We start from the raw sequence: 13,339 nt of genomic DNA, 5'->3' as shown, positions 1-13,339 counted from the left end.
TATCAAATATATTAGGCCGACATGTCTGCTAACAAAACTTTCGTACTCCCTCCATACCGGATTATAGGGCAATTACGGTTTTCGAGAAAAAACTTTGACTAACAATTTAGTCAATAAAATATAAGATATATATTACAAAAATTATACCATTGGAAACTTCTTTTGAATATGAATCCAATGATATAATTTTTGTAGCATATATCTTATATTTTGTTGATTAAATTTGTAGTCAATTTTTTTTCTCGAAATACGTAATAGCCCTGTAAACCGGTATGGAGGTAGTACATACTCCCTCGGTCTTTTTAGTTGACTGATTTAGTACAAACATATCCTGAATCAGAGTTAATTAAAAATGAACAGAGGGAGTGTTTGCGTTAAACTGGATAACATTTTCTCATCCTTCATTCTGATACACCTATTTGCTCATCCTGCACTCTAATACATGAATTTGCTCATTCTTCATGAAATTGACACATAAAAAAACTGTCAAAAAAGTGAAGCGGTGATTAAAAACACCAACATAAGTCTTGCATGTGCATGCTTCTTTTGCTGTGTTTTGCCGCAATATTTTTATTTGCCAGTCCAACATCATCTATATACTATCTAAGGCAACACACATCTTCTCGCCATACAGACTGGAAAGCACATCCCAGCAGGATCCATTTCAACTCGCATAGATATGTCGATTCAATTTGGATACAAAAGACATGAACGCAGATCATTTTTCTTTTGCCATGCACGCTACATCTAGTTGATTATTCTTTTTGTGTCGCCACCTCATCGATCGATTTAAACTGATTAAGACTGGGTATATACATTCAAGGACACATACAACAACTATTTGATTTATCTGTGTGCCAATCTTGATCGAGCAGAATGAATTAATTGCCATTGCTATTGCAAGCTAGACGTTCCCGGCCTTCCGATGACCAGATCTGTCTCCACATCCATGTACCGTTGACGCCGTTCCTCCTCTTCCTCCTCCTTCTCCTGCTCGGCCTGTTCTTCACCGACGGGTGATCTTGGGGCGGCTGCTGCTTCTACACTTCTAGTGGCCAGCTCTAGCAGAGGCAGCGCCATGTACTCTTCACGGAGCACAGAGTTCTCCCTCAACAGCTTCTCCTCCTGAGTTAATGAATCAATGTAATGCATATGACCATTGGTCGCCTACTGGAGTATGTTAATCGGTCTATCAACTGCTATTTTCTATGGTTTAGTTCTGATTTATATACGTACCTTCTCCCTTAGCTCCAAAATGTGATCCATCAACTTCTTTTCCTGCTCCATAACAATAATCATAATTAATTTGCGCAAACCAAAACATGATCCACTGTAAAATACAATAGAAAAACGATAGCATAACGAATTATTAGCATGCCTTCTTTTGCCGGATATTGCTTAGGCTCTTCTCCAGCTGCAGCTCCAGCTCCTGCAGCTCCTGGGCCGAACATGACTGTAAGCCTTCTCCAGACAGCTTCCTGCATATATATGTTCAAGCGCCCGTATGAATATCATCAGTTAATTCCGTCAAGATCGACCAACATGGCTCATGAAACATTTCTTTTCCATGTGCAAGAAAAAATGATGTTACAAGATAATTAAGCAGATAAGTCACTGATCTGTCCTCACCTCTGGTATGCCTCGATCGCATCTATCTTCTGCTTCAAGGCTGTAGATTCAGATCTGCACATCTGCTTATATGTATAGTAGTTTACCAAATATGACGTCAGAACTATATAGTACGTTGCACACATAATATGTGATATGCGAAACATATGTAACTTATGTAGTGTAAGAGGGGTGGGAACCTGGGCGCCAGCAGTTTCAAGAGCTTTCACGTTGGCAGGTGTACTCCCTTTTGTATGGTTCAGATAGCGATCAATCGTCTTCTGCAAACTGATCAGAATTTCCAGATGTTAACACAAATTAATCAATAATTAAGTGGTGCGTGCATGCATACCGTGAGCAGCCTAGTGGGCATGGTTTAAGCTTCCGAAGACATAACCATTTCTGTTCTCGTCAACATATTGAAAGGGCCGGCACCATTTCAGAAATACTGGAATCTTTTGGACGAATTTCGTTAAACCATGACTATTTATTTAACGAAAATATGTAATTTGTTTGAGTTTGATCTGGGAACAAATAAGAGCTTCACCAAGGTTTCGGTAAAATTCCTAACTATGGTAGTGGGTACTGTTGAAGGCAGCAGCTTCGGTTAGTGGACCAGTTCTAATGCATGCACTAGTAGAAAACAGGGCTTTGGTCCAAAGCCTCTGGGAGTTTTAGTCCCGGTTAAAAAATGAACCCGGACCAATGGGGAGCATTAGTCCCGGTTCAAACAGCGCAGGCTTTAGTCCCGGTTCACCAACCGGGACTAAAGGGGTGGCGGCAGGCTACCTCCGGGGCAAAAGCCTTTAGGCAACCGGGACTAAAGGTCTACCATTTAGTTTCGGTTGGTGTTAACAACCGGGACTAAAGGCTTTCTAGGTTTTTTTGGCTCCCCACGCACCTTCAGCCCCCCTGTGGATCGTCTTTTTTAGCTTTGTAAAATATAAAAGAAAATGATAGAAAATTCAAAAAATAAAATATTTTAAGATTCTTGTATGTTACACAACCTACTATTAGGGAAAATTAACAAATTTGAATTTTGACTTTTTTTGCAGAAAAACATTGAAAAAAGGTAAAACGGCTTTTCTTGTTGCATACGACGTCGGAAAAAAACGTATAATATATCAAAATGATCGTGGGAAAAAGTTACAACCGAATTCACCCGGGTTTACCCGGTTAGCCAATTTCTAGATTCTCAAAATTCCAAATGGAAATATGAAAGCAGGAAGATTTTAGTTTTTGCTAGAAATTCAAGATTTTATATTTTTTAAAATTTTAAATTAATAATTGCATCCTGCATAAAGATTACTATTACTTAACCATAAAAGGTTAGCCAAGTTTTAGATATTCAAATTTTCAGGTTTTAGGTTTGGCAAAAAAAATTATTAAAAAAATTAGAAAAAATAAAAATAATTAAAAATAATAAGAATTAAAAAAGTTAATGTTTATTTATTTATTCAAGATTATTATTACATCATTGCTTTTGTGTATTAAAATAATTATTCGGAATTCAAAACATAAAGAAGTGTGACATCGACCAACATGTTAATAGGATGCGCGCGAAGCACTTGGAAGCGGGACGGGAAGGAACTTGGAAGTTAAGCGTGCTAGTGCTGGAGTAGTGGGAGGATGGGTGACCGAGCGGAAAGTTTAACCACGAGTAAGTAATTTGACTAGAGATTAAGTGTAGTTAGAGACTAAACTTGTCAAATAACTGAAATACTAGAAATACTGTAAAAAAATAGAAAAAAATGAGAGTGAAAAATAATTAGATAAACAAATAGATAATTTTTTTTTAACGAAATAGCCTTTAGTCCCGATTTGTAATAATACAAACCGGGACTAAAGGTCGTTCGCCCCGGCGCGCGCTAGCTGCCCACGTGGCGGGGCCTTTAGTCCCGGTTTGTATTACAACCGGGACTAAATGGGAGGGCTTTAGTCCCGAATGGCTAGTCCCGGTTGCAAAACCGGGACTAAAGGCTCTTATCAACCGGGACTGAAGCCCCTTTTTTCTACTAGTGATGGAACGTAGTTCTCAGCGATGTATATTTTGGCGCATGCATGTACATCACGGTATTCTAATAATTTAAATGCCACAGGTTTAGGGTTTCAACTTCCATTAGCAAAAACTGTTGAAGCCCCTTATGGCCTTTGACTCAGAGGATAGGAAAATCAAAGGAATAGGATAAACATGGGAATATGAAAGGATAGAAGGTGTAAACCTATCCTCGTTCCTTGTGCATAGGAATTGAAGAATGAGGGCTGAGTGGATTTTCATTTCCAATAGGATTTGCCTTTAAAACAAAGATCTAAAGGAATAATTCCCTTGATTTTCCTTTCCATAATTCCTATGAATCAAAGGAGTGAACAGTAGCACATTAGGATAATTTCCCAACCCTCTACTTTTCCTCTAAATTTCCTCCAAATCAAAGGAGCCCTATGGCCATGCTAAGAAAACGTAGCCATAAACATCTTGAAAAAGTCATATGTAGTTTTTTTAATTAGTTAATCAACAAAACACTCAAAAAATCTTGACATATATATTGATCACACATTTCGTTTGATAATGGTGCAATCGGGCTGCAAAAAGGCAGATCACTCTATATACCGGTTACACTTCACGAAGATTCAACATAATAGCATGTATGAAATAATACAATTTCTATTAAGTACATTTTGCTATGTGCAAAAGACGAATCATTGCGCGAGAAATGTTGATATCATTAGTAGGGTGTGCTAATTGGGGACCGATAATTAGTAGCGCACCATCTTTTCACCACGTCATTGTTACTACTGGTGGCGTGGTAAAAACTACAAACCTAACATTACGGGTCCACAGATGGCATGCAACGGGCCGCAGCGCCACTATTAATTGGCCCGGCACATGAGCCCGGCCGAACGCTAATGGTTGCGTTGATGCCTATACCAAGCCACAGTACCACAGCTAACGGAGGCATGGCGCGTGCACGCCACCACTTCTGACGGAGTTGGTGTCGTGCACGCGGCTCCCCACGCCCTCACTGGCAACGGACCCTCTAAGTTGGCGTGCCGCGCCATGTAAAAATACTAGTCGTTGGACAGCCAGAATTTTAAAAGCTGACACGACATGCTGCGGCCCAGCCCTATCAGCGAGTCAATTGGACGTTCGGTCAGCATTATTTAATGGCACACCCATCTCATCGGTCACCGAGGCGGGTGATGGCACTTCCCAACGTGGCGATGTGGCTACCCATGCCAACGTAAATGCCACAGTCGGTTGGCATGCCGCGACCGCTATATAGACCCCAACCAGCGGACTACGCCTCACATCACTTTCCCTCGCCGTTCCCCTTGCGACCCCGACATTCGATTTTCCACGTCAAACCACGGCGATGGCGAAAAACTTCAAGCCTAGTGCAACGGCGGCGACGTGACCAGGAGCTGGCCACGTACGTTGAACAAGGAACAGGCGGAAGACTTCACCCAATATGTTTTCCTCATTCTGGCAGGTGACATATCAGTGAGGGCAGCCTAGCCATTCCCTCGCTCCTCACCGATGCCCATCCTCTATCTCTTCATCCTTCAACGATTCAACGCCCTCCGAGAGGCACAACACGAAGGTCCGGCCTTTGCACTAAAAAATGAGCCTTGGCCACACCGCCTCGATACAGGCCCGCATCAACGTCTTCTAGGGGCCTAACCCACCGAGGCTGAAGAACAAGAAAGGGCGGTGGAGGGTATGACTTCGACGAAGTCCTCACGTGTATCCGCGTCGGGCTGCCGCCGCCTGAGCCGAAAGTCACGAAGCGCACGTCGGCTGCCCCTTCAACTGGCGGCTCATCGTCTTCATCCTTCCGGTGCTCGGGGTCCTCATCCTCTTGTTCAAGTATGCCATCGCTCAGGGGCCAACCATTTTTCCCCAAGAAGGAGGGGTGCACCACCGCCTCAGTGAGGGTCTTAGTCCTCGTCTTGCGGCATCGCTCCAGGTATCATCATCTGAGAGCCCGTTTCCTAAGGCACTCGCCGCCACCACGGCGGTGAAGAAGCCAAAGCTGGAGCCCACCGCCCTGGAGAAGGAGTCAGCGCATTCGTTGTCATGCGCCGCCGGCGTGGATGGATAAATTTGTTGTTATGACGGCATTCCGCCACCCCAACGACACGTAGGAGGATCTAGGTGTGGCTGCCGCCCTCATTGCATTGTAAAATACGGTGCAGCCGACGTCCCCCGAAACCACCTACCGGTGGTCCACGAAGGACTAGAGAATCATCAACGCCGGTGGCCGGATGAGCAGCAGCAGCTTCACCGACCTCAACGACTGCGGTGATGAAGACGACGCGGAAGGCCCTCTACCCATGGAGTGGAGCGCCTAGGATTAGTTTAGTTTAAATTAATTTCATTCAAATTATGTTATATAGCCTAATATTTATAGGAAGTTTTTTTTTAAAATATGATTTGTGTTTAAATTCAACTCAATTCACTATACAAACTTCGCAAAATTTGATGCCCCATTTTTTATACCAAAAATAATAAATAGTGGCGTGGATTTAAAAGCCCTTGTGGCGCTTTGGTCAAGCGCCACTAGTTTAGATATTCTGCCACGTGTCATTTACTAGTGGCCTATCAGTGACATCATGTTGGTGACAAAAACGCAACACCACTACTAGCCATAACTATACTAATGTATATCATATATATACAAAATAATAGATTCAATTAAGGCCTACGGAATTGTTACCAAAGCTGATTAACAATTTAACATACACCTATTTTCAGCTAGATCGCACTGATATTTGGTGAGTACACACAAATGCCCTAAACCATTCAGTTGATTATTTGGAAAATAAGTCAAAGTTCCGCAAAGTCTATATATCATCTCGCACATGCTTTTTGCAGGTACATACTCCTTCCGTCCTATATAAGGCACCCTTAATCTTCGGTGATCAACAATATAACTTTGACTATAATTTATACTTATAATTTTTCCACAAAATTTATATAAATATATATGAAATAAAAATATTTGCAAGACGAATGCAATGATAGTTTTTATACTTTATGAAACCATATAATTTTTTATATATTAGTGTTCAAATTTGTGCATCAAATACCGTGTGAAAAAGCATACGTTGTATTTTAAGATGAAGAGAATACATAACAGTGAGTGAGAGACCAATTCTACTTTACAACTTTCTTTTCTAGAGTTATTACTAATATAGAACGATAAATGTTCTATGACTCATCTGTAGGTATTTAGACGAGTTGCCTGACTTAGAGTCATGCCATAGATAAAGACCGCCAGAGATGTGATTAAATGGAACAACAATGTGATGTTGGCCTTCTCTGGTCGTGCGTTTCTTCGTGGCATCTAAAATCTGTTTCGGACGAGAGTGAGCTATTTCCTATATATGAGCAAAGATAACTGGTGAATTGGCAACCAGTTTGAATTAGCGTGTATGCATGTCGGTTCATTATGTCAATGTGCCCGAGATAGCCCTAAACATAATTCCTTTTTGCTCAGCCCGTCTAAGATGATATTGCCCACTTTAGTGGTCCTTCATGATTGTCCGCTAACATACAAATAGTGGTCGATCACTATATGTCTAACTTAGGCTTTTCCTATCAGAATCGCCGACCTCAACCATCTCCTCAAAACTCCCACAATCCTGCATTGCCTAGTGTCGATGCCTTCCGCCTAACCGAACCATTGTTGCACGGCAACGATGGACACTTTCCCAGGGAAAACCGGCCTGAGACAAAACATACCTATAGTCAACTAGAATCGGTAACCCCTTGAGGCCTTGACGCTTTCCAAAGGCAAAACCCTATCGTCGGTCTCCCAAGTCCCTCTCTTTTCAAAAGCCTTGAAGCTTTACATGTATGGCTAGTTTTTTTTTTTTTTGAGGTATGGTATGGCTAGTGTTAGCACCACTGTCCTTGCTACTCCACTTCACAACTCGAGCTAACAAACATCTCTTGGCCCCTGTTGTTTCCAATCCTCCACCTCTTTTCTTCTCTACTGTCGATTTAATTCCCTTGTTCTTCCCCGGACTAGTAATCAATCAACAATATCCTCCTCCACTCCTCCTTTTGAGTTGTAGTGAGGGGGGGGGGGGGGGGGGGGGCTAAAAAGACCACACCACGCATGGGAGAAGAGTATGTAGGTCACTTATGCACATGCTTCAACATCAAATGAATTGGACTGGAGCACTTATGCATGTCATCGTGAATAAGACCAGCTCTAGTAGAACCAACATATCTCTCATTTATTGGTTATTATTATTATGGGGACAAATCCACTCTATAAAATCCCCCATAAAACCACCATCCTAGGTTTTTTGGTGGATACCGCAAAAGCTGCCCTAACGTACCCCAGTTGGAAGGGATGAAGGGCCTCATTCCCATCTCCCACAAAATGATCCATTTGGATTATTTCCACGATTCCTCGTCTACCAACCCATTCGATCCAGACTTCCTAGGACCTCCCTCTTGCTAGCAATGGAGGTTGGCGAGCCTTCTGCGACTCCCTCATCACCCGACGCGCTGTTGCGGGCCACTTTCTCAGCATCACCTACTTGCTCTCGGTCTTCTCATCCTCCAGCGAGACCTTCCTCTCACCAGGAATGGAGTTTGGTGAGGCTTCATCGACTCTTCCACCGCTCCCTCCATGTTGCGCCGCACCCATCACTGCTCTTCTCTTGTCGCTCCAGCCGATCCAACATAGCTCAGCACACCTACTTCAGTTGTGTCATGATCCACCGAAGCTACGCGGTCTCATCCTTGCTGTGAGACAATGTTTGACTACGGTAGTATTAGCGCGAGGTAGCAAAAAATATCTAACCCACTGAATAGTAGGACCCACTAGTCATAAATTATGGGGATCCAAATTAGTCGCATTTCTTGGTTTTTTTTTCTGTATGGGAGATCCTCCATAGCCAAAAATTATGCAGGATGCATATGGGGACATTCTAGACTTTCTCTAGGCACAACACTTTTTAATGTCCTCTTGCACAAGCACAACACTTGTTTGTGTCCTCTTTCCTAAGTTCATGATGATTTAGTTATTCACTATGCCTCCTAGAGCGGTTTGATAAGCTTGTTCACCCAACTTTACAAGCTTTTCTTGGGGTTCTAGTTGTTAAACCTTCAAGCTGAGGAGAGCCCAAGCTATTTCAACCTAACGCTTTCTATCCACCCCAACCCGAGTATTGCGCCACATCGACTTCTACCGCCATCGTGTATGTACTCCATTAGGTACGCCACACCTCCTTGTCTTCCATTCCCCTATTCCCTTCCAGTGTGTGTCATTGATGCTCCTCTTGTGGCACCACCTAGGTATGCATGTCCAAGTTCATCCTCCTCTCCATCCTCGCTCTCGAGAGAATGCTCGATCCTCCTCCATGCATGTCCCCTCTTTCTCTTACTTACTTTTCTTTCTATATTATATTCCTTGTATTTTTGCATATTTCTATAAACTTGTAATATGTAAGTAATCATTTTTTTAGTAATTTAGGAATCAATGAAAATGCATTTTGTGTGTATGTGTTTTTTTTTCATATTTTTATGTGTTAATCATAAAAAATCTCTTATTCCTAAGAGTACGATCCATCTTAATTATGGTTAACTCTAGGTTGCATGTATAATGCATATTAGTTGTGTATTTTATTCATATCAGAGAATTTTGGTGTATCTTCCTCCCGAACTAGAAGTGCAAGAGATGAGGTTGAAGGCACCCAGCCATGAATTCGGGAGATGAATTGGAGGCCTAAGGGACGTCATCGGAGAAGAAGCCTAGACCTAGAGATGACTCCGAAAGGGTCACAAAATCCAAGGTCATCACAACTACCAATCTAAAATTTAGTAAACAAACACGCCCCAAGGGCATGAGAGGCAGTTGTAATACATTTTGAGGCACGATGACGCAAGAAAATGTCAACATCTTGACAAAGGGTTGGAGATTTGTTCCCTCTCCATTATAAAATATTTCAATACATTTAGAACAATAATTGCTCTTGCCGGGAAAAAAAAACTGAGATGGCACTAGCTCGTAAGCTACCCGCATAGTATGCATGAAGCTAGATTCATCTAAGGTTATGTCCTAGATGCATTCAGAGCTCCCAAGTATACATTTTTTTGGAGGTAAGTGTTTCCCTATTAGTTATATAATTGGTTAGACGTATATTTTACAAACTAATAGATTCAATGAACATGCATGTGCAACTATCATGTGCCTTGTATAATCTGATGACATGCATAACCATAACTTTGTCGCATAAACTCATTTTTTCCGTCAACCATAGTAGCATGACAGGTATAATTTTTTAAGTTCATTTCATAAGTACATGGTGGGATTAGTATAAGAAGAAGCTTCTACCTACGTTGGTACAAGGAACCAACAAGTTAGTAGTACATACCAAACGATCGGCCATTTAACCTCATCTTTACCCACAACTTGACATATGAGAAGATTAACTAAAAGCTAGGTAAGTTAGGCTATTAAGTGTGCCGATGTTAGAACTGTGTAGCTTTCAAAATCAGAATGCAAATTATTTTTCATCCTGATTTTTAAGGCTACTTTTGTTAACTACACACACACACACACACACACACACACACACACACACACACACACACACAAGCCAAACATAGTTTATCTCAAAAGAAAAAGGAACCTATTGCATTATTAGTTCAAAATTGTATCAATGAGCTACCGCAAACAATATGATGCACGCACATGTCAGTTGTGGATTAACTCATGAAGATATCATCATCTATAAGATTAATGACTTTAAGTATGACAGTATATATAAGGTGCAATTACAGCATTTTTAGTTCCAAAACAAACTAAGAGAAAAGAAAGGACAAAATGAGATTTCATATTATCGAGCCTCACAAAGATACATATATTGAAACCATGAGACTAAGTTATGACGCATGCTGAATCATATCCATATCAGGCTAAACAGATCCATAATCATATCATTAAATCCACATACCACGCATCCCAATCTCCCAATGAAAAATTTGTATCCTAGTATTGTTAGAAGTACTCCCGTATCTAAACTTATTCTGCGCAGCTGTACCATGAGGTCAGAAATGACTGTAGACGTTCACTGTATTTCATGTACTATCTGGTCACTAGCTAGTGACATATAGGAGTAATAATGCACGGGCTAGTTCACAGGTATGTCACAGATTCATATCGCTGATGTACTCCTAGCGACAGATGCTAGTGACCTAGGAGTATGATGTTTTCCAGCCTGCAGTTCAAGTACAAGTTCACTTTTATGTGCATTAAAGTGAAGTAGTCAGTTCTAGATATAGTAGTTCGTACACAGCAAACTTGAACAAATGGTGCGTGGACATGTGGATGGTGGATGGATGGATGGATCATGGATGGGAGCTGGACTTAAACATATCCAAGATTAATAGTACGAAAGCAAAGGACGATATTGGTATGCGAAGAAGGAAAAAAAAATTATGTTGGTGTACTGTTGTCGTGTATGTTGATGGGCTCACAAACAGCCAATTAAGGTTGAATAATCTGAAATCAAATGTGTGCTACCCTTTTCAGCAAATAAACAATGTGCAGAAGTTACGCAATGTTTCTGCGCGCAGAAGTACTGCTAGAACAGCAAAGGCAACAAGGTATCTCCAAACTACGAATAAATGGTAAATCCTTTTTTGTGAGTAGTATATTACTTGTGAGGAGGTCTGTTAATGTTTCGGTATTATTCTCTTTAACCCTAATTAACAAAAGCCCAACTCCCCTAACCTAACCAACTAATCAGGACGGCTCCACCTGCCTATGAATTGAACTCGACACAAAACCAAGAGCAGCAGGCGAGAGGATTCAAGATGGACATCACTACTCGGAGATATTTCATGTGTACGGTCGCCACTGCAGCAACAACAGTAGAGAAGAGCGAGGAGGAGGCTCCATGCGGACGTACGGACGGATCTTGAAACAGAAGAGGAGGAAACCAATCGATGGAGGTGCGGCGATGGAAGATCAAGGGTACGTACTCTGGCGCGGAGGCGTACTCGTAGAGGCGTCCCCGCGGGGAGAAGACGATGAGCGCGACCTCGGCGTCGCAGAGCACGCCCAGCTCGAACGCCTTCTTCATCAGCCCGCTCCGGCGCTTCGAGAAGGTCACCTGCCGGCTCGTCGCGTCCTCGATCCGCCGCATCTCCCGCCGCCCCCTCCTCCCGCCCGTCGTCGTCTTCTTCTTCTTCTTCTTCTCCACGGCCGCCGCCGCCACCGCCGTCTCCATGTCCATGCTCTCCATCACCGCCACGATCTGCTGGGCGCCCTCACCTCCCTCAGCAGCGGCCCTCGTCTCCATGTCCATGATTCTTGGAGGGATAGATGGATCTAGGAGTGTAGCATTTGTGGAAGGAAGAAGGAAAGATGGGATTTTTGTGGGAGGAAAAAGGAGGAGGGGATTTTGTTACTCAGAAAGGAAAGGTTCCGAGGACGGGGAGGGCGGGGGCCCGGCCCACAAATGGCAACACCTGGTTGGACCGATTGGCACTACCACGTGTACGTCCCTCTCTCCCCTTCCACCATTGGATGATGTGGTGTGATGTCTCTCTCTACCCCTCACTCATTGGGCTCCACCAAAGTGGAAACTGCTGCCAACCATGGGACTTACTCCCTATGGCTTGATTCTTTGATTTTAGTTTTGGGGATGTATGTACAGTACTATATATTCTTGCCAAGATTAGATTTTTCTTGAGGAGATGCAAAGATTAGATTGGGTTACACTCTGGGGAGGTTAGATTATATTAGGGGACTGTACCATGCCCTGATTTTCTTATGATGTGGAGCATGAGTGACCCATATGGCCCATGGGCACGACGAAGGGTGACCGCAGCCCGATATAAAAGCCGGTTGGGCGTATCATATAGTCGCAGATGACTGTGGGGAGGCGCATACAGCTGTGCGTCTTTGCTCTCATTTGTCTGCTTTTATTTAAGATTCGAGTGGTCCCGATAATATGCTAGTCACAAGATTCCACACAAAGATTTTTTTACTTTAGTTATGTTTTCATTCTTTTATTTATTTTTGCGAGCGGGCCCGTGTGTTTGGACCAAACTATGTTTGTACCAAGCTCTTGTTGCCCAACTAAGTGACTGACACATGGGTACGACGAAGCGCGACCCCGCCCCGATGTAAAAGTCAGTTGGGCGTACCACATATAGTCGTAGATAACCATGGGGACGCACATATAACTGTGTCTTTGTTATTACTGGTCTGCTTTATTTTTACGATTCGTGTGGTCCTGATAATATCATAGCAATTCTATTCATTTTTCTTAATAACTATTTCATGCTTTTAGTTTTTCTACGAGTTTGCCAGGTGTTGTTTGGCCAATGTCTTGTTATGTCATGGCTTTTTGCCTAACTAGTTCAGATGGATAACCATTTGTATAAAATGGGATTTTATCAACCCCGTCCCAGTGACCCAACACCGTTATTTACCCGGTCCAACATGAGAGTTGAGACATACAATGTGCAATAAAACTAATAAAAAAGGCACGATGGGATTTTAATGTTGTTTATTTGTGGGAAGAATTTTAATATTGTGGTTTTGTGTATTGTAGCCTGATATCTTCGACCCGTTGGCACGACAAATGATGATCGTGGTCTGCTATAAAAGTTGGTTGCACATACTGTATAGTCGTTTATGGCCATAGATAGGTGCACATAATTAGTTATGTGTTTCTGCTCTTACTTGTCTGCTTCAACTTT

At 42.4% G+C, this 13,339-nt stretch overlaps 1 protein-coding gene and 1 long non-coding RNA gene across 2 annotated transcripts; both read right to left on the bottom strand.

Annotated features, from left to right (window-relative positions):
- Positions 1–620: 620 nt before the first annotated feature.
- Positions 621–12,043, bottom strand: LOC127309017 (MADS-box transcription factor 56). The gene is made up of 6 exons (XM_051339992.2): positions 11,612–12,043; positions 1,809–1,896; positions 1,630–1,691; positions 1,379–1,478; positions 1,237–1,278; positions 621–1,125 (listed from the first exon to the last, which is right to left on the bottom strand). The coding sequence occupies exons 1-6, from the start codon at positions 11,935–11,937 to the stop codon at positions 895–897; spliced, it is 849 nt and encodes a 282-aa protein (XP_051195952.1). The 5' UTR covers positions 11,938–12,043; the 3' UTR covers positions 621–894.
- On the bottom strand, positions 9,503–11,605 carry LOC139831970 (uncharacterized). The gene is made up of 2 exons (XR_011746393.1): positions 10,202–11,605; positions 9,503–10,169 (listed from the first exon to the last, which is right to left on the bottom strand). It is a non-coding gene; the product is annotated as an uncharacterized lncRNA (long non-coding RNA).
- Positions 12,044–13,339: the final 1,296 nt, after the last annotated feature.

The sequence above is a fragment of the Lolium perenne genome, chromosome 6 (genome assembly GCF_019359855.2).
Source record: "Lolium perenne isolate Kyuss_39 chromosome 6, Kyuss_2.0, whole genome shotgun sequence".
In the NCBI taxonomy this organism is placed as follows: Eukaryota; Viridiplantae; Streptophyta; class Magnoliopsida; order Poales; family Poaceae; genus Lolium; species Lolium perenne.
Note: the sequence above shows the minus strand (reverse complement) of the source record. Positions and strands in the feature narration are given on the sequence as shown.

What these genes read in the sequence shown, in the direction of transcription:
- LOC127309017 (XM_051339992.2), bottom strand. Translation starts at nt 11,937, where the DNA reads ATGGACATGGAGACGAGGGCCGCTGCTGAGGGAGGTGAGGGCGCCCAG. An exon ending in TTGAAACTGCTGGCGCCCAG is followed by an intron (nt 1,692 to 1,808) that starts GTTCCCACCCCT and finishes ACATATAAGCAG; the next exon opens with ATGTGCAGATCTGAATCTAC. An exon ending in TTTTGGAGCTAAGGGAGAAG is followed by an intron (nt 1,126 to 1,236) that starts GTACGTATATAA and finishes TCATTAACTCAG; the next exon opens with GAGGAGAAGCTGTTGAGGGA.